This window comes from Arachis stenosperma, chromosome 9 (genome assembly GCF_014773155.1).
Source record: "Arachis stenosperma cultivar V10309 chromosome 9, arast.V10309.gnm1.PFL2, whole genome shotgun sequence".
In the NCBI taxonomy this organism is placed as follows: domain Eukaryota; kingdom Viridiplantae; phylum Streptophyta; class Magnoliopsida; order Fabales; family Fabaceae; genus Arachis; species Arachis stenosperma.
In genome coordinates this window covers 18,656,999-18,679,006 of record NC_080385.1, presented here as the reverse complement: position 1 = coordinate 18,679,006, position 22,008 = coordinate 18,656,999, and the positions used below count along the sequence as shown (strand labels likewise).

The window sequence follows — 22,008 nt, the reverse complement described above, 5'->3', positions numbered from 1 at the left end:
TGTGTGACAAACTTAACCACACTTTAAATCTTTAATTAAGCTCATTAGTTTCCGTCAATAGATTCCCAGAAGTGGGGTGTTAACATCCAAGCTAGTACCGTATAATCAAGGTGTGCTTAGTCAGGTTAGACTTGTTCTTTGAATTTAATTTTAGTGGTATTGGAGAACTTTAGTCATTTGTTATTATTTTTATCATGCGCGGACAACTTTTTGGTGAGTATTTCATTAAAAAAACTAAATTTTTTTTTATTAAAATTAGCTTATATTTTATGAAATTAGTCCTTATCATATAATTTTATAAACTCAAATAATATTGTCTTTGTTTGTTCACATTCTCTATTTTCAATAATAAAAAATTATTTATACATTAAAATTAGTCACTAGTAATATAGTTATGTAAATATATATGTTATTTAATTTATTTTTAATATATTACTTAATATATTTATATTTTAATATATATTTTATATTTATAATTAATTATATATGGTAATTAAATTTTAGTGTATATATAATGTAGTTGTTTTAATAAAAATGAAATTAAATAGAAAAACATAAATTAAAAATCTATTATGTGACATGTTGATCTGATCAAGATAACAAATAATATAAACATTGTTGAATTTTTAAGCAGACACGTCATTGCGTAGAGAAAAAAGAAATAATTATATCTAATTTCTTTGTGCTCTCTTAAGTCTTAACTTCCAAACTTGACTCCGGATAACGCTATTTTAATACTATAGTCAGTCAATGGGGTTTAAAAAACAAAGCGATGGTTCTTCTTACTTTTCTTACCTCACTGACTGAGCAAAGAAATCAAGACTTGCCAAAGAAAAGAATCAAGGTGTTCCTCTCTCTTGGAGGTAGCATTTCAGGTTACTCTCTCAATTCAGCTGATGAAGCCACAAATCTTGCAACCTATCTTTAGAACCATTTCCTTGGAGGATCACCATCCTCAAATTCAAGACGTTTAGGTAATGCTGTGTTGGATGGAATCGATTTCGACATTGAAACCAACGGGATTGAGTAGTATGACGTGCTCGCCAAGACACTCAATTCTCATCGCCAGCACAATAAGGTGTTTCTTTCCGCCGCGCCGCAGTGTCCCTTCCCTGATAAACACTTGGATGCTGCCATCAAAACTGGTTTGTTCGATTATGTCTGGGTTCAGTTCTACAACAATGGTGAGTGCCAGTATTCTAATGGAAACACTAAAATAGTCTTGTTAATGCATGGAACAAGTGGAGTTCAAGTCAAGCTAAGCAAGTGTTCTTAGGAGTGCCGGCTTCTCAGGCCGCCGCTAGTAGCGGTTATATTCCTCCTAATGTGCTCACTTCTAAGGTTCTTCCTGCTATCAAGAAATCTAAGAAGTACGGTGGAGTTATGGTTTGGGACAGATCTTTTGATGTTCAAAACCATTACAATGATGCCATTAAGGGGAGTGTGTAATTAATTAGTTATATAATATATTATTATGATTATGAAAAATGCTAGTTGTACAATACTAATCAGTCTTTAATTAAATTTAAATAATATTTAATTATTTTTTATTGAAATATATTTCTATTTTGTAGATACATATCTATAAATAAATTTAATTTAAATTTTAAAACCCACCTATTTCATATTATAGTTAGTTACTGTAACTTTATTTTTTTCTTCACGTAACAAATAAAATTTTTTATTCTTTATTTTATGGGACATTCACACTGCACTAGTGAATCTAAAACTAAAAAGGTATCTTTCTGCTAAATTTTTCCTCTCGTTTTCACTGGTGAAGTCGTATCACCACCTTTCAGCTGAAGCATTCTCTTATTCCGTAAAAAGTATCACTATTTTTTACACATGTATTTATGTAATTTGTTAAGAAATATCATGTTTAATATTTTTAATTATATTTAAAAATAAATATAAAAACTCTATTCTTATTTAATTTTATTAATAGAGTTGTTTCAAATAAAGAACTTTGTACGTAAGTAGTTTGAGCAAAGAAATAAAAAAAAAATCTAGAATTTAAGAGGAAAAATGTAGATGCCTAGATGGTTTGTTCATAAAAATTCTGTTATTATTTTTTAATTATAACACATCTGATAGTATGATATTTTGTTCAAATATTTTTAAAACACATCCAAAATTAAATTTAAATACACATCCAAAATTATAAGAATGCACTTTAAATATTTTATCTACACATTTAAAACTCATATAAAAAAAATTTATATACATACATAAGAACATATAAAAAAATCTCTCAAAAAACACCGACACTTTTAATATTATACATCAATTTAAAAAAAATAAAACTTTTTATTAAGTGAAAAAAGAAAGATAATATATCTTTACAAATGAATTCAACCAAATTTTTTTAAAATTTTATAAGCAGAATTATCAAATTTTGAATTTTAACTAATTTGATTTTTGAATGTGTATTTAAATTATAATATATTAATAATTAAATATATTAAATTTAAAAGAAAATTTTAAAATTTAAATTTAAATTTTAAATTTTAGTTTTATTTAGTTTGTTTTTGAATGTGTATTTAATTTTAAAAAGATACTAAATTTATTTAAAATTTTTAGATATATTTAATTTATTTTTTTAAATTATTATTATAAAATATTAAATATTGTACAATTTTTAAAAAATATCTAGTTGAACTGTATTATTATCTGTATAATTACGAATAATATTAATAATTAAGTAGCATGTTCAGTGTATGTAGGTGTTACTCGTTACTACACATGTTTTGTGCTACCTGAACAGTTTCGGGTGTTTGTATCAGTGTATTTATGTAATAACAATATAGATATTCGAGAATAAATAAGACGACTTTGAGGAATTCCGTTAGTTATATTGTGTGTTGCCTCCGTTAGTTCGTTATATTATTGTGCGTGCCTTTATACTGGCCACTGGGTGTACGCGGGTGTCTAAGATAAAAATGTACAGAAAATTATTAGAATTTATTATTTTTTTATTGTTTTTAATTATTAATTTAATATTTTTAATTTAATAATTTAATAATATATTTTATTTTATATTTTTAAATATTAATAATTAATTAATAATTAAAAATAATAAATTTTAATAAATTTTTATTAGCATTCTTTTTTATCGTATTAAAAGTTTAAATAGATATACTTTAGATTGTTATTCCATGTGTATCACATGGAGAGTCCATTGTATGGTGTAAGTAGGTTCAGCAATCATATAATTAGAAGACAAAAAAATGGGATATTTATGTAAACTTAACTGGTAAAGATATTGAACAAAATTTTTGTTGCGATTGTATAGTGTGTTGATGTTAGGAATATTCTGATAGTGCGAAGATTTTCTTGATGTCTGAATTTATTTATATTATTGTTTTATGTCTGATGTATATGTAGACTATATGTATTTCAGTAGTATTACTAATATTTTGAAAATCGAATCGAACCGATCGGTTTAATTGGATTAATTAAAAATTGATCTTTTGATTGATCTTGTTGATGTCTAAATTCATTCCGTAAAAAATTGTTTAAAAAATCAATCGAATCGACAGTTAATTGATGAACCTGTATAATTGGTCTGATTTTTTAGGTTCGGATGTATATATATAAAAAAAATCCCACAAAACACCATTATTGCACCCCCACTCCTTTCTCTTTTTGACTCTCTGAGTCCAACCCAATTCTAATCCCCTTTTTCATCGGTCACTTAGTCTCCGAAAACCCACTACCCCTTTCTCTCGGCTAGCAACAGCAGCAACCAACAGCTATAGTCAAACTCTTCTCCTCAACCAGAGGGTGTCGTCGCTATCGGTAATGACAGACAGAGAGTTGACTCGAAACTCTTGTCTGTCAATTGTCTTCTCCTCCACGTCTTCGCTTCTGGATTTATAGATCGAAATTCGTGGCTGTCTTCTCTACATCTCATCGTCGTGGACTTGCAGATCGAAGCGCGGTCAGTTGAATTCCTCTATTGTTGGTCAGTTTGCTCGACCCTCATCTCTATTTCGTCGTTCCTACCTCACCGCTGATAGTTGAGTTTCGCTCCTCTCCCGCCGCTAGCTATTTGGTTCCTCTATTGACGTCACTTTGGTTCCTCCGTCGTTGTCGATAGCTCTGCTTGTTCAGCTTTTTTTTCTTTTGTTAAGTTTTATGATTTTAAGTTTTTGTTTCTTAATGATTCAAATCTATATTTGCTTAAATTTATAGTTGCTTATTTTATTAATTTTACTGAATTACTGAAATCTGATTTTTAAGTTGCTATTTTTTTTATTTATTGTGTTTTGAGTTGAACTGAATTGTTGTTTTTCTTTATATTTGTTGTGTTTTGAGTTGGAGTTGGTAGTGATATAATTGCTGAGGATTAATTGTTTAATTTTTTTGTTTTAAAATTCTCTTATTTTTCTATTTTTGAATTATTAAAAAGTATTGTTGAAAATTTGTTTGTTTTATACTTTTTAATGTCGATTGATGAGTATTGTTGATTATTTTATTAGAATTTAAAATTTATTTAAAAAATTTTTATTTTATAAATTTTTAATGATAAAATATGAATAATATATTAGGCAAAATTACAAAATTTTGATTTTATTAGTTTAGAAATTATTAAATTTAAATATTTAAAATTTGTATATTAAATTTTTAATAATTTTATTTTATGTTTAGTTGAATCCTGATCGAACTCCAATTAAACTTTAAACCATTAAATTAGTGACTTCACCGATTCATTAATTGATTCGATTCTCGCAGTTTTGAGTATTACACTATTGTAATATGAAAGTTGATTTACTGCAATTGCTTTTTTTTTTTGGGGTTCTATCTACTTTCAGCAAAGTAATTTTAAAAACAATAAAGTTCTACATTCAAGCAAAATATTTGATCAAATCTAACCAAGTTGTTATAACAACTTTTTAAATCACGCTCCTCCTTTTCCTTTAATTTCAAATTCGTGCACGCAGGTTCTTCTTCTTCCCTTCTCCTCCTCCTTCCCCAATATTGCATATTCTTCTTTTTCTTTTCCTTTTTTATTATCATCGTCACCAATAACACCAATATTTTTCTAACATCTTTATTAGTTATGATTTTCTCTTATGCCATCATTAAATAATTTCGATTCATTTGTTAGTTTATTTCGTTCATTTGTGTGTTAATTGAGGTTCACTTGATACTACTGATAAGTATTGACCAAATCTTTTATTCTTTAATTAATTTCGGTTCATTTGGATCCAAAATGAATTTGATATATTTTTGTTAATGATTGAGTCTTTTTAACTGCTTGTTTAAATCTAAACTAATTTCAGTTCATTTGTGTGCTAATTGAGGTTCACTTACTGCTGTTGATAAGTATTGACCAAATTTTTTAGTAAAGAAGAATAAAATTATTCATTATCACGTTATTCAATAACATTAGATTCCACTCCATTCCATTCAATTAGTTCAGTTTTGAACAAGTAGTCAAAAAGACTCAATCATCAACAAAAACACATCGAATTCATTTCTTAATCCAAATGAATATCAAATAAATTAATAAATGAACTGAAATTACTTAAGAAATAAAAAATTTTATCAAAACTTAACAACAGCATCAACTGAAAACCTCAATTAACACACAAATGAACTAAAATTAGTTCAATTTTGAACAAGTAGTCAAAAAGATTCAATCATCAACAAAAACATATACAATTTATTTCTGAATCCAAATAAATCTCAATTAAACTAAGAAATGAATTGAAATTATATAAGAAATAAAAAATTTGGTCAAATATTTATCAACAGTATCAAGTGAACCTCAATTAATTCACAAATGAACCGAAATTAGTTCAATTTTGAACAAGCAGTAAAAAAAACTCAATCATCAATAAAAACACTTCGAATTCATTTCTGGATCAAAATGAACCTCAATTAAAATGAGAAAAAAAAACGCAGCAACAATAATAGCAACAATAAAAGAATGATGATTGAGAGAAAATACGCGAAGAAGAAAAAGGAAGAAGACAAAGAAGAAGAAGAAGGAAGAATGCGAAGACGAAGAAGGAAAAAGGTGATGAAGAAGAAGGAAAAACACGAAGACAAACACGAAGAAGTATTATTGAAACGCGCGTGTGTATACGCTGGTGTAATAAAAGTGATTTTTGTTGAGTTTGTATCTGCTTGATTGGACTTAAATACAAAAACGTTTGAATGTGTAGTTGGACTATTTTAAAAATGAAATGAATCATAAAAGGTAATAATTTAGTTACTTTTTAACTAACAACTCATATTAGATAGATGAGTAATAATAGAAAGACAATAACATAAAATTATCTACTAATTAACTTATCTTTATAATTTTATATATATAATCTTTATAATTACATTTTGTTACATCTAAAATTATTTATTTATTTTATTAATAATTAAGGAATATAAAATAAGAAAACGAACGCATTCAAAACTAAAAAAGCAAGCGAAATTATGCCTATACTAAATGCATATGATTAGCTCTAATTCAATTAAGAAAAATTATTAGAAGTCTTAATTCATTATTGATTCTCCTAACTTCTAAACAAAAAAAGTTTTAAATTTTTTATTTTTTATTTTTTATGTTTTTAAAAAATAACATATATATTTAAACTTTTTACTCTTTTAAGTTTTAAGTATTAGGAGAATAATTAAGATAAATTATGACTCTCAATCATTACTTTTCAATTAATTACATATGTAAAAATAAATTGGTTATATTAGAGATAATAACCTAAAATTATATATTTGTGATACATTTATTGTATTTAAAATTATTCAATTATTCCAACAAGAAGTAAAAAAAAAATACAAAATAAAATAAACGATAATTAATTAAAAATATAAAATAAAATAAATCTAAATTAATTTAAATTAATTTTCTATTATCTTTTACACATTTTCAAAATAATTAAACAACTCATCCAACTAAGAAAATAATGAATACAGAGGCACATACACGTATTTATTATCATATTCCTAAAGTTTCAACCAAGTTGAAGTTGACTCATCTTTTAAGCATCAGGCAGATGATTCTCTGATAGTATAATCTTTTAACGGCTTAACAATTATGTTAGAACTCAGAGAAAAAAAACTAAGCAAATAGATTTATGTGTATTGAATTATGTCTAATGAGTACAAGATACAAACTATTTATAGAATCATTATAAATTATTATCGCAAATATTAACTTAAAACAATCAACCACTACTAAATACATTCTAATAAACCTTTTTATATAAAGAAGCATACACTTTTTATTTCTGAATTTTACAAAATTCTAGAATATACAACAAAATTTAAATTCTGAACATACCAGTAAGTTGATTATTTGAGCAGACGAATAAGTTGACTACTCTACGAATTCAAATTACTTACATTCAGTTGTTCAGGATGATTAGCAACAACATAAAAACCGGTAGAACGCCTTCAACAGCCAGATGAGAAAGCGAAGCAAGAGCGCGAGACAAAGCAGAGCAACCAATCCAGACCAAAACAAGGCATAATACAAGGTGATTTTGTTAATTAACTTGTCAAGTGGCTTCATGACCATCCAAATGGAGATCACATAAGCCCCAGCCAAGCAAATAACCGAGAGGCACATAACAAGAATCAACAACCACATGACCAGCCTATTACGCAGCTGAAAGCCAGTAAGCAGAAAAAGAATCACAGTCTGTGATGCAGTGAAAGAAACAGTGCACAAGAGTATGAACATTTCGTATTTCAAGCGTTGGTTTTCGTCATCGGAGGAAGTAGCCAAAACAGAAGTGCCAGCTTTGCAGATGTTTCCAGAAGCACAACCCTCTTGGTTATTTGAGTCCTGTTGCCAAACGCCCCCTGGGGGGTTTATTGCAATTTGGAAAGTTAGGGTTGCAATAACCGTTGCTACAACCATTAGAGAACCTCGCATCTCTTCAACCCAGTTTCCCTTTGTTGTATCCCTTGATGATGCTCTTCCTCTCTGTGCTCCATTCTGATTCATAGCCATAGTTGTTGGTATTGAATTTCCCTCCATTGTTTTTTCCTTTGTATAGAAGAATGGTTCACATAATGACTGGCTCAAATAAGCTTTTAAATTCATTGATGATGATGATGATGTTGAGCGATGCCTATTTGTAATATAATAAATTAAATAATGTGTAGTCGTAGCTAAATGGTGGTGCAATAAAATAATAGTCGGTAGGTGAATTCTTAAAGTTCAGTTTAGAATGTTCAAATTCCAGCTTCTAATTCTGCTGGTCTAGTTTACAATGTCAATGGTAAAAGTTTATGAATAAAGAATAAAAGTGGGGAAAGAAATAACGATTGGGCAAATAAATTAGAGATGAGCCAATCACTATATGGGTCTTTTTCAACCGACTTATGATGTTTACATTTACGTGTTATTGTTTTGTAGTAGGCTAGTAGCATAGTGTCTAAGTGGCTAGTAAGCAAGAGACATTGGTGCTTACATTCAAAAACATCATGTGATACTGTTAATAAGCGGTGCATTATAAGACTGCCACATGTGTAAAAATTATGCTGTCTCTCTACCTCATTTATAAACAGCATTGTGATGGAGAATTAGAGGTGACAAGTGAGTGAGGAAGTGCATTAAAAGTTTGTCTTTAGACGAGTTGGTCAGTCTCATTCCTTTTAGTGAGACGATCCTAAAATTCTATCATGTTCTATCTAACCATGGATTAATGAGTTGGTAGATTAAGTTCGTTAAATTTTTTTTTTTATTATCAATTATTAAATAATATATAATTTCACAATTATTTTAATAAATTTATAATTTTTAAAATTATAATAAAATTATAATTTTTATATTTACAAATATTAAAATTTTTGTAATTATAAATATTATCTTAAAAATAAAATAAATATAATTTAAAATATTCAATTCTCATCATTATTCTTTCGTAAGTCAATAACAATTTAATAGCTTGATATCTTTTAATATACATTGAAAATTAATTTGTGAACAACCCTAATCAAAATATTATTTTGGAAATGACCAATAATAAAATCACATAGGAAAAAAAATCACGTAAATTAAAGGTTTAGCTAATAAGTATTCAATTCATTTACTATCATATAAGAAATGTATAAAAGTTATATTTTTTTCAAAATAAATAATATTGAGTGTGCTCCTAAGATACTTATTAACAAAACTTACATTAAAAGCGTGTTGAACCTTCACCCAATTATCGCAAGTCACCATCATGGAAGTTTATTATGAGTTGACAAAAGTCAACCACAAAAATTTAACATTTTCACATTGGAACACTCTTAATGCATGGATATGTTTATAAAAACTTTTTTTTGCAGTGAATGAAATAGTTGAACACTTTATTATTGCAACAGGTTGAAAAGGAAGTCAATGTGATTGGGATGACACACCACAATATATGTTAACCTTAATGTTGGTAAGTTTAAATTCCTGTTTTGTGTACAGTCCACCATTTTTTCTTTTCAGTTTTATGCATTGAGAATATTTATTTGTATGAGGTGATTCCTTAATTCGTTATGAATTTTTTTTTTTATTTCATACCAAAATTCAATCTTTGTAAGTCAAAATTAGTATAGTCTAGTTAAAAATCTATATTTTATATTTTACATTTTTACTTAATTAATAATTTATAGGTCAAAATTAATATTTTTTATTTTTTTTCACACCGAAATTCAATCTTTGTAAGTCAAAATTAGTATAATCTAGTTAAAAATTCATATTTTATATTTTACCTTTTTTATTTAATTAATCATTTATAAGTCAAAATATATTTTGAGTTAAATGTCTATATTTTGTATTTTGTAAACAAAATATAATTTTACTAAGACAAATTTGTCTCTCATACTCTCAACAATCTCAACAATATGACAAAAATAAATGTTTTTTTGAATGTTCACTCATTTTAAAATGAGGACGAAAGTGCTCTTATTGAAAAAAAATGGCCAACAGAACAAAACTTATTCTACTACTATGAAGACATTAAAAACCTTCAAGTTATAATTCTACGCATACTACCCAATATGCTACCATAAAAAAAAGCCCCAATTTCCACAGCCTTCTACATCATCCAATCTACTTCCATTAGGCATTAATTTAATTATTCTAATTAATTACCATCAAAATAACGAAAAAGAGAATCCTTGGTCCTCCATAGGGTGGGAAATGAACTTAAATTTACTGGATCAGTTTATATAATTCGTCAAAAAAGACAGATTAGACTGAAAAATTGAGACCGTCACATAGTAAAAATTTGTCTAATCCGCATCGCTTAAACCGCGAGCTTTAACGGGGCACGACGGGTTTAGTATTTTTTTTCTCGGGGGTATTTTTTGTAATTTTTTTGTCAAAATCCAACTTCTCCCCAATTTTTTACAATTTTTTAGGAGTTGATTCCAATGATGTTATAAGACACTTGAGACATAGACATAAAATATTTGTATTTGTGTTTGGTGTTTGAATATAATAGACATAACATTAGAAGAGTGTCTAATATTATGTTTGTTTTAAAGAACAAGGCACTATATAATTAGTAAAAGACCATTTTTTTCCTATAATTTAAAATAAAAATCAAATAATTAAAAAGAAAAACTACTTCAGGAACTTGCAAATTGCTTCGAGGGTTTCTCCCCCTCACCCCTACCCCCAAAAATCTCACTTCTAGCCTCCTCTTTCTTCGCCGTTGGGTGGATCTTTTCTGGATGCATCTTTGTGTGGTTCTTCTTCTTCGAGGCGAATCTTTGTACGATTCTTCTTCTTCTCCTTCTTCTTCTTCTTCTTCCTCTTTTCCTTCTTCTCCTCCTTGTTCTTCTTAATTGTTGGGTCATTATTTGTAGGTCCAATTAGCCAGTGTTGCTCACAGAATATTACTCATCGATGGAGAATACCGTGTGTTGATATCTGATTTTATTCATTACCATCAAAATACTCCAGAAGTGCTACTCTCTTTCTCTATATTCATATCAATATTTTTTTGTTATTTTCTACAGAATATATGATGAGTTTTTGGTACCATGAAAGTGAATTAATGACAAAATTAATAATTTTTCAGTACTTTTCAAAGTGTAATGGATATAAAATTATCCTGACAAGGGTTGAAAACTTGAAATGCTATTACATTTTGTATGATCCATTTAGAGTGGATACCACAAAATAATGAAAATATAATAAAATTTTTCTACAATTAGCTGAAGTTCATTACAAATAATGTTTAAAATTAATTAACCTCACTAAGCATAGGACTTGTTTAAGCATATAACTCTTATTTTATATATATGTGAGTGTGATCCTTGCCACTACCCCATTCTTGAAGATTGATATAGTCCCAAAAGCATTCCAAGGAACCATTAACCGAGAATCTAGCAAGATAACCAATTTAATTTTATAGGAGATTACAATCTTTAAACTCTAGAATTTTATATATATGGCAAAGTGATTCTTACATTAATAGTAGAAATTGAGCTTAAATTCTTATAATCATCTTTGTAACAAGCTAGGTTGATTTTGAATTCAACCCCAAATTTTTTTTTTCTGTTGAGAGTATCTACAAGGCTCCACCAGTAATGGTGAAGACATTCTTGAGATCTGAAGAATCAAAGGGTGACATGAAAAGTGGAAGACGGAAGAGATTGGATGAAGAAGGGAATTGCAGGCTGGTATATGTTATGGCAAAAGAGTTGCATCTTTTTTGGGATCAACATCCATGTTCATACGAATAAAATTTTGTAACAAACAACAAGCAATAATAATGTGGCTTTAAACTCTAATAGGATAGAACGAGTAACTTCATAGAATTGCCTATCTTTTCTTAAGCAACCTAAAGCACCGCTCAATCACATTTTTAGCCGAAGAGTGCTTCTCATTAAATAACTCTAGACGATTTTGTGGTGTTCGATGACCTTGAACCCACTCATTCACATGATAGTGAACATTTCTATAAGGAGATAAAAATCCTCTCTCATTGGCATAGCCAGAAGTAATAACACCCTAAAATGGAAGGATGGAAAAATATAAGAAATACATTGTAATTCTCATAAACAATAGTTATTATTCTTTTCAAAAGATTAATTTAGACATAACAATAGGTATTTTCAAGCCATTACGTCGAGTAATAACATCCTTAAGTACTCTTGAATCAGATGCCGATCCTTCCCAACCACTAAGGACACAGACGAAACTCATGTTCCGATTGCAAACTCCTAAGACATTGGTGGATATTCTAGATTTTCTCGTCCGATATCTAGATTTATCACTTTTCGGGACTGTGACATCTACGTAAGTTCCATCTAATGCTCCTAAACAACCCTATCAAATGTAAAAAAATAAAAATAAAAAAAAAACAGTTATTACACATAGAGTAAACTTGACCAATAAAAATTGGAGCTACATACACGACCTACCTTAAACCATTTTCATCTGGAATCTACACAATCTTCCAGTACAGGATATGCCTTTGCAAATAAGATACTTTAGACACACAAAACCGAACACAATACCTTGTGAAAATACCTACTAATAGCTTTACCAAACATATAGAACCTGACTTGTACGCTTGATTTTTGGTATAGTGAGCTAATATGATTAAGAAAGTAGCTACTTGCTCGCCTATGCCAACATGACCATCTTCGTCTAATCCACCTTGAATTTGTAGCAATTCACATAAAGTTGCCAATGCATTCAAACTCATTCTTAACTCCCATATGCAATTTCTATCTCCACCCTCCCCAATGATATCATCTAATGCATCTCGCCTTAATGGTAGTGTGTTCACTCTTCAACCAATCGAAGAATGACCCCGCCTTCTATTCCTAATATACATATATAAAGTGACTAAAAAAAGCAGCATTAGCGTGTCAAATTGCATTCTCATAATCCAATAATATCCAATACATAGCTTAATTTGTTCAGAACAATCCATCATCATTTCCTAAGAAACAATAACAAGTAAATACATAAACGAAGAACTCTAATAATTTGTACAAATAGAAAAAACACTCAAGTAAACTGAAAATAGAAAAACACTCATTACATAAGCATATGCTCACATAATCAAGCTCAAAGCATACTAATATATTTCAAACCTAACTAACCAACCAACTGGCTTAGATGCCATGAACAAAATAAAAAAGATATGACTGAAATCTAATTAAATACATATCAATATAAATATTAGCTGAAAAATAATAAAGAGTTTTAATATGTAATTTTTTATTAATTAAAATAAAGAAAATAATGTTTTGAGACATGTGATTGATAATTTTCTAAAACAAAATTGACTCTAACTACTATCGCAATGAAACAACATCCAAACTTGTAAATTAACATGTCAAGAAAGAGAAGGGTTAAGCAAAAAGGTTGAGGTATAATCACCCAAATCAAACTACATCAAGCTAAGTCAGAAGCTAAAGGTGATTCATTTCCTTTTGCATGCATCTTACTTTTTCTCTCCTTCTCCAACTCTTTGCTACTTCATTTTGAGATATATAGATAAAGTGATTTCTAAAACACACTGTTGTGAATCAAAGGACAAAATTATTTTTTGGGGACAAAGCAGTATCTCAAGGGTTCAGATGTGAGATTGCCATTGAAAACTTTTCTTCTTTGCTGTTCTGAGGCATTTGGTCAAGTGAAAGAGATTTGTTTCAAAATTCTAAATTGGAGATTAATGGAAGAAAGTGAAAGGCTAAGTTGGTAGCACACAGCTCAAGGAGTTGACTTGGTAGAGAGTATCTCAACAACATGCAAGGAGATACAAAAGACAAATTTTTTATTATTCTGAAGCCAATGAGAGATAATCAGGGTTTGAAGTTCATGTTCTGAGAAGTCTTCTCTGAGAGAGTTCATCAACTTGGACAGTGCTTTCTATCAAAGGAGCAGTCCGCCAGAATGAGGAACAAAATCAGAGTTAAGCAAATCTGGTTCATCGCATAGCAAAAGAGGCTGTTGAAGTATCAATCTGCTTCATGTTTCACAGATTGTAATTTCATTTTAATGTATATCTTTCTGTAAATTCTTGAGTGGTAAAATGATGAAAAAGAGAGCTTAAGAAAAAGCCAAAGAGTGAAAAAGGTTGAGTGATACACTTGAGTGAAAAGGTTAGAGTGATTTCAGATTTATTTAGGTTAGTTTTGTGTCTTGTATATCAATGAGGTACCCATTTTTTAGTTGGGTTAGCACTAAGAGTGAAGAGTTAGATATTAGCATAACCAAGTCAAGTTAGAACCTGAGAGTGAAAGGATTGTGTCAATCCTATGGAATTGGTGTATGTAATACTTTAACTATAGTGGAAATTCTACCACTGTTGTGGTAAAGACTGGATGTAGGTTGTATTGCACAAGGCAACTGAACCAAAATACATGATGGTATCAGCTTCTCTCTTTCCCTCTCTGTTCTGTTTTTTTATATTCACGAGACAAAATGAAATTGTTTCATAAATTTTCTGCTACTGAGTTCAAACAGAATCTTAGTGAAAGTTTATAAGTTAAGCCTTATTTCATTAAACTAAAAGAAGGACATAAATTCAACCCCCTTTCTCTAAGCCTTCTACAACCTTCATCCATAATCTTCTTAATTACACCATAGAGGTAACCTATTATCCCTAATCCAACTCAAAGAATCAAATCAAATCAAATCAAGTAAGTCCCAGTCTTCTAACCCAGTTAATCAATTCAATGCCCTATATTCCACACATCAGATTCCACCCGACCCAAAAGAACAAATAAAAAAAAACCTACACAACAATTGAAGCTAGAAAATTATAAAGACGCAAGCAAACTTTGCAAATCAAAAAAGCTAAAACGGTGCATTAAAAGGAAAATTGGAAGAGCAGCAATTTACAGATTCAGAACTTCGAAGAGAGAGCTTATGTTGTTCCTCTCTCTCTTTCTTGCTCTCTGTGCTACTGTTAGTATACAGAAGAAATTATCACTGGTTAGGGTTTGAAACAAACAGAGGAGACATTTGGAATTTCAAAAAATAAACGAGGATAAAATCGTCTGAAAAAAGTGATATAGATCCGTGTCCATCGCCCAAAATTCGTGTCTCATCATTTTACTGAGACATGAAATACATGTATTTTGTGTATGTTTGTATGTAAACATGTCTTTCTTACAATCTAAACAATAGACACGTTCTACTGTGTCTATGTCTTGACAAGACACAGACATCAAACAAACGGAGTGTAAGTTTTATTCGGTTTACCAGCTTTATTAGGGTCATGTTTTGACTAATGAAGTATAATGTAGATGGAAGAGTGGACCGTATTTGTATAGACTTATAGTACTTTCCTGTTTTTTAATAAAAATAGTTGTGATGCCAATGGAGGTCCTGATCGGGATAATTTTTCTAAAGTTATTTTATTTTATTTTTATTAAATAAAAAAGTGATTAATACTATAAAATTAATAATTATATATTTTTTAAACAAATTTTTTATTTTTTTATTCTTCTTTAATTATTAACTTTATTTATTTTATCGTTAACTATTAAATTAGTATCCGAAAGTCACTGACATAAACATTCCTAAAAGACGCATAAGACAAATTAATTCCTGAAAAATTTAAAAGTTTAACAAAAATGTCCAAATATTAATTAATTATATCTCCCTGAACGAAAAACACTTATGTGACTAATAGAATTAATGACTTGGCTAACTGAGTTGATGACTTGGCTTATGTAATTATTATTTAAAAATGATCAATAATGTCATCTAACTATGAAATTAACTAAGTCAAACTTTTAAATATTTCGGGAGTTAATTTGTCTTTTGTGTCTTTCAAAAGTGTTTTTGTCGGCGCCAATTTCGTAGTTAACTTTAAAATAAATAAAGCTAATATCTGAAAAAAGAATAAAACGAAAAAAATGAAAAACATGTGTTAAAAAAATTATATAACTATTAATTTTTGTAACACTAATCACTTTTTTATTTAATAAAAAGTAAAATAAAATAACCTTTATCCCGACAATCCAGTCCAACCAAAATCCGTAGGTTACATAGTGCTGGTTTAGCGAATTTGACGAATTTTTTTAACAATTATAACTTTTGTCCCGTATCAGTATCTATTCAATTCGAAATTATCAGCGTAATATATAATAGACTGTTCACTCACTTGACGATCCATGTATGCATTCATTATTAATTTTTAATATTGGATTTCACGAAAAATTGCATTATCCCAAAACTTACAAAGATAGAAACTGATGTGATGCTGTTAATAGGTGGTGCATTATAAAGCTGCTACGTGTGTGAAAAATATGCTTCTTCTGGTACGCCGTTCATAGCGGCATTGTGATGGAGGGCCAAGAAGGTCCTGTTTTTGTTATTTTGATGGTAATTAATTAGGTATAATTAGTTGTTGCTTAATGAAAGTGGATTGGGGCGTTTGTTTCTTGGTAAGGCTATAACTTTTTGCATTTGTTTCTTGGTAAGGCTATAACTTTTTTTTTATGCAGTACAAACTTACCTTAATGTTTCACGAAGAATCCTTTCTCCTTCTGAGCTCAACAATTGCAATCCCAGATGAAGCTCAAAATGTGAACAAACTCGACCAAGCCAGATAGTTTCATCATTCAAATCCTAGGCAGCAGTTACAGGCGCAAGGATTTCATGGGCTAAAATGTTTGAATTTAGATGATAAAGTGATCAACATAACTCTCTAGATTTGTCAAACGACGTCGTTCCAGTGCACTTTAGCGCCAAAAACCATACAAGGTCGTTTTATGGTGTACAACGTGGCACTCATTTGCATGTCACTGGTTGGTGACAGGCTAATTGGTCAGAAATAAGGTGAGGGACCAACTAGATGCATCTTTTACAAATTCAGAGACACAAACAATGCAATCAGTAAGTCAGGGTTTAAATTAGTGCAATTCTTAAATCTCATGAAACACTTTGGGATTTAACTCCCAGAAGTTGTTGTGTTCGTTTTAGACACCCTACTTTCCCGCTGCAAAATTCAAATTATGAACTCCTTTTTATCCAATAAGCAACTATTTACTCCGCAATGCAGCAACCTAGGCAAGTCGTGGAGAGAAAATATACAACACATTCTTAGATCAATGTGGCTGGCCAGATTATTCATTATAGTAACTTCCTTCAATTCTCTGTCCAACAAATTCATCAGCATTTTTTTCTTATCTCAATCAATGATGAAAATTTGAACAAGACAAAATCAAGTGAATTTGCTCATTACAAAGATCCATTCTAATAGGCAGAAAATAATTAAGTAGACAATTTTAAATAAATGTTTATAATCATTACTCCCTGGTTTCCCCTAAGATTTGGGAAAAGATTACAGCTTCCCAAGTCAGCAATGCATAAGCTACAGCTTGATTAAAGACAAGTTATGAATGAATTGCAGCTGACATGAACATAACCAACTCAGAAAAACCTCTACAGACTAGAAAAGCAAACCTACAAGAGTCAAATAGAAATTATCCATTAACTGCAACACCTAGGATTCAACAGAATAACCTGAAACAAGCATAGACTGCAACAACGGCTTGTCATTGATGGTAACTTGCTTATGTCAGGGGCGAGTTCGCTTATTACTGCATGATGGGCACTTGTACTGCTTGATATGCTCTGCCCTAGCAGGGGTGATCTTCACGCATTTCCCATGGAACCACTTCTCGCAAATGTCACAGCAAATCCAGAATTCATCGGTGCCATAATGCTCGCCACATGCCCCACACAAGGTTTCCCCGTGTTCATCATCTTCTTGCTCGTCCAGTTCATCGTCCTCATCTTTTGCTTGCAATGCCTTTTGCTGCCTACCCTGTGGTTCCGGAGCACGCTGCTACACAAGCCAACAGTTAGAGGAAAACAAAAACCATCTGAAAATTAAAAGCTACAAATATGATACATCACCTATAACGTAATTTACATGTTACTCTACCACCTAATAAACTTTCTAGTTCATAGTCCATTTGAGTGACTCCAATTCAGAGATAAACTAAGATAACACGTTCAGATCACATGTGTGGCAGTCCTAAGCCCAAATACAAAATATTATTAAATATAAAAATGACTACACTTTTTTGGGGGCCACAAACTTTCTATGAACAAAGTTCATCTTTCTAAGTACCATAGTCCATAGCATACAGGAATTTAACCAATGCAACCATGTTTTTTCATCTTAAATCATTTGGCTTTTTATTGCATAAGCATGATCTAGTGTAGTATAGAATTGTGTAATATTCACCAACACAACTCCAATCTTTTAGAACACAGCTTAATTCAAAGGGAGAGGTCAAAACATATATTGTTTCCATTCTAGCTACTACAGCTGCCATTAATTTCTCTTCATACTTCATATAAACTTCTAATTTTTCATGTTCCCATGCTGCTCATGACAATTGGATTTGCAGTATGTTTTCGGGCAGATAAAATAATATTGCCAAGTGCTAACCATAACCTCTTAAGTTTTCCAGTGCAACCAATTTTTCATCTTTAATCATTCTTCTTTCAAATCCATGAGCAATGTCAGCAGTAAAACACAGTAAGCATATCAGGGATACAGTTCATCTTATGTGAACATGCACACATGTCAATCTGCTTTTCTATATTGTTTTGGCTCACAGGTGTGTTTGTGAATTTTGATTTTGGAAGGTAAGAGACAAAAAGAAAGAGCTTAAAGTGTTCAGTTCATCTTACGATCAACCTTTCCCTTCCTTTCTGTACTCTCCATTTGGAGAAGACAGAAAATAACAGACAAAAATGTCTCTATCAGGAGACAATTTAGTCCACTAAAATAATTGGAACTTTTATTTTTATTTTTTGGATAAACTAAAAAAATACTGGGGATAATGGGAGCCGAGACAACAATTGTTTCGGTGTCTCTTTATTTTCTGTCTTGAGACACTTATAGGTAGTTTGTGAATTTGATACTGAAGGGGAGAGGAAGGTAAGGAATTTATACTACAGGATTTCCCTCCTTCCCCTTCAAAAATCCTAAGTCACAAACAAACCCTTACCAAACACAGCCTACTGAATCACAAGAATACCACTAACACTAACCACAACTTCCAAAATTTTCCACTAACACTAATCATCTTTCTTTTGAATGTATTGAAAAGTATCAACACTAAAGCAGTAAGCACAGTCAATGAAACAGTTATTCCCTTTTCACCAGACAACTCAGTCATTTAGAACACAGCTTATTTGAAAGGAATAAAAGTTATAAAAGGAGATGCATTCACCTTCCAAGATAGATAAATATTCAATGCTGCACATACTTTCACCACTTTCAATTTCCACAATCTTTCCATTATTTTGAAATTCTACTGAGACCCCGAAAAATAAATAAAAAAATTAACTAACTCAGGGACTACTAAATTTTAAAGGATCCTGTATCAACAGACAGGAAAAACCTAGATGAGTTTCTCATGCTCAAAGAAACAAGCACAGACAAAAAATACATAATTTCCATGTGTAAGTGCAAGGAGAAAAATATTTACTGCTTTAGAGTTGGACTTTGATTTGCTGCCACTATGGTTCGAAACTGAAGACTTCTCCTTCACTTGTTTCTTGGCTGCACCAGTAACAACTTCAAATATTGTGGGCACTTCATTAATCATATTGAAAAGGCGTTTCCTGCATTACAAGGTAATTCATAACTTCATGGATGAATGGCAAACATAAACAAAGTTGCAACAATGCCATTAACCAGACAAGCAGGACCCAAATGTTATCTTACTTCCAAGTTCCAACCATCTCAAGTCCCAAAACATAGTTCCAAGTTAACTTAAGAAAATATTTATGCTTTAGAGTGAGACATACCTATCAGCTTTATCAAACCCAAATCTGGCTCCAAAATAGAAGGCAATAGCAAGTAACCACGCATCGCTGTGAACAGCGACCAAAGATAACCAGTCTTTTTCTTGCATGCCATCCCTAGCAAAGTTAATGCCCAGCACAGGCTCAGGAAGCTCTGGTGGAACTTCTTCAGCGGGTAAATTTACTTCCCACTGCTCGCTAGGAAATCCATACAAGCACAAGTTCTCCTTCTCTGAAAGAAAGAAGTAATTGATATATAAATCACAATGCTGAATGAAATACTAAAACAGAAGAGGATATTGTACAACAACAAAGCCTTATCCTGCTTGGTGGAGTCAACTAAATGGATCAAATAACACCATAATGCCCTACCAAAGATAATTATTTGTAATCCTTTCTATACACTACTTCTATATGAAACTAAAGGGCTGCATAATATATATCTCCTTTGTTATACGTCAAGGATTATAGTAGAACAAGTGGGCAAAGCAAATGTGAATCCCTGAAGTTCCAGATAACCAAGTTTTTTAAAACAAAATAACCACTCACAAAAATTGTGGGGAAAAATATTGCACCGAGTCCAAGAAACCCTTAGTGACATTTTGTCATTTGCACATTACATTTTAAACTATTGCCTTGTCAGTATTCAAAGCTAACACATGACAGAGAACAATTACATTTCAATTGAAACACAGAACTAAAGCTACAGCTTAGTCAGACAGTACAGATGAATTAGATCAATGGTGGTGCATCTACAAAAGAGAGGAAAGCAAAAACAAGTGCTCAAGGAACCAAAAGCAAACCCCAAAGAGCAATAACAACTAAATCTACATTATGAGCCAAAAAGAAGAAATAAATAGCAATCCTCCAAATATCATAATGAATCAGGCTGCAAAGCAATATCCAAGAGCTTTTTTGCCCTCCCTCAAGCTTTAACTAATTGAAAAAAAATTAATGAAAATATCATTGAAAACACACAGTAAAACGACGTGAAAAAAGAAGAGTGTAACTAACCAGGGTCACATTGGTTGTAGAATTCTTCAACATCTGCAACACGATCAAGCAGAAAATGTTCATCCGCGTCAAAACACTTCTAATTACAAGAGTACGAAAATAAAGTGCTGAATGCTTTAACTAAGTAACAAATTTCACATCCAAAAGAAGATAACATGTTTACACAAAAATACAAATAAAAAAATATCAGAAAAAAAAATCAATAAAAACAAAATCTAGAAGAAGAAGTGCATCTTATAGCAATTGCGGGTTAACACATTCTACAAAGTACAAACCGCAACAAATACAAAACAAGTCCAAGTTAAGCACAACTTAGGAAAAATTAAAAAAAAAAAAAGTAACCATTCTAAATGTTGAAAGGCAATGCCACAACATGAATATCATGAAATCATGAATTTTCTTTGGAAGAAAAAAAAGGAAAAATTAAAATGTTCAGCTACACTCCTGAACGTTACGGGTAATCGCAATAACCAAATCCAAAAATCCACGTTAACAAAACTTGGAAATTTTCGTTGACCCATTGAGAAGAAAAATGAGAATACAAAATCAAAAAGAAAGGATTTTGCACACAGAGCACATATTACTTGAACTAGTAAAGAGGGTTGAGCACAGACAGAACTTAAAATTCAAAATAACCCAAAAAAATAACTAAATTGGATACCGGTGGTGAGGGCTTTGATGAGACCTGCTCGGCGACCCTTGAAATCCCTAAAAACCTCTTCCACGGTGCGCGGATTATACTGAGCTCGCGAGTCCATTGCTCCTTCTGCTGCACCTCTCTCTCTCTCTCTCTCTCTCTCTCTCTCTCAGAGTCTCACACTCACACTAACACCGAAACTGAAACCGAAATCAGAAAAGGAAACAAAAAAAATACAAGTAGTAGAGTGAGAGTGAAACGACGTCGTTTACGGGGAGAAAAGGGAGGCTTTAAGCGAATTTCCCAGAGAAAGAGAGAGAGGTGGTGGTGGCTTCCTTTGCTTTGTGCCTCTGCAAGCAAAATAGCAAATTGAAGCTCACACAAGACAACTCCATTCTTCCTTTTAATTATTTTTATAATAATAATAATAATAATATATTATTATTATTATTATTATTATATTTATTTTGTTGGGTGTAAATTCAAAAACAAAATAATGAGGTCACGCATGAGCCGGCGTGGTGAAGCGAGTACCATTCTCTGCTTGGATGCAAAGTGCAAACAATCAAAATTTCAAATACCCACCACGTCCATGGAAAATTGG

At 30.8% G+C, this 22,008-nt stretch overlaps 2 protein-coding genes and 1 pseudogene across 4 annotated transcripts; 1 reads left to right on the top strand and 2 right to left on the bottom strand.

Moving 5' to 3' along the window:
- Positions 1-772: 772 nt before the first annotated feature.
- On the top strand, positions 773-1,451 carry LOC130949190 (acidic endochitinase-like; annotated as a pseudogene).
- A 5,930-nt stretch (positions 1,452-7,381) lies between these two features.
- LOC130949189 (uncharacterized) lies at positions 7,382-8,002 on the bottom strand. Its single transcript, XM_057877982.1, has one exon. It carries the CDS (start codon positions 8,000-8,002, stop codon positions 7,382-7,384), a length of 621 nt encoding a protein of 206 aa, XP_057733965.1.
- Positions 8,003-17,177: 9,175 nt separating this feature from the next.
- On the bottom strand, positions 17,178-21,805 carry LOC130950909 (PHD finger protein ALFIN-LIKE 3-like). 3 transcript variants are annotated; one of them, XM_057879506.1, is made up of 5 exons: positions 21,429-21,805; positions 20,768-20,800; positions 19,757-19,985; positions 19,435-19,570; positions 17,178-17,771 (listed from the first exon to the last, which is right to left on the bottom strand). In XM_057879506.1, the coding sequence occupies exons 1-5, from the start codon at positions 21,523-21,525 to the stop codon at positions 17,505-17,507; spliced, it is 762 nt and encodes a 253-aa protein (XP_057735489.1). In that variant the 5' UTR covers positions 21,526-21,805; the 3' UTR covers positions 17,178-17,504. The 3 variants fall into 3 exon arrangements, with proteins under 3 accessions (XP_057735489.1, XP_057735490.1, XP_057735488.1); XM_057879507.1 differs by having other exon boundaries at positions 17,178-17,774; positions 21,453-21,805; XM_057879505.1 differs by having other exon boundaries at positions 17,178-17,774; positions 21,429-21,803.
- Between the last annotated feature and the right edge of the window lie 203 nt (positions 21,806-22,008).

What these genes read in the sequence shown, in the direction of transcription:
- LOC130949189 (XM_057877982.1), bottom strand. Translation starts at nt 8,002, where the DNA reads ATGGAGGGAAATTCAATACCAACAACTATGGCTATGAATCAGAATGGA.
- LOC130950909 (XM_057879505.1), bottom strand. Translation starts at nt 21,525, where the DNA reads ATGGACTCGCGAGCTCAGTATAATCCGCGCACCGTGGAAGAGGTTTTT. An exon ending in CATCAAAGCCCTCACCACCG is followed by an intron (nt 20,801 to 21,428) that starts GTATCCAATTTA and finishes ATCGTGTTGCAG; the next exon opens with ATGTTGAAGAATTCTACAAC. An exon ending in CAAAGTCCAACTCTAAAGCA is followed by an intron (nt 17,775 to 19,434) that starts GTAAATATTTTT and finishes TGGCTTGTGTAG; the next exon opens with CAGCGTGCTCCGGAACCACA.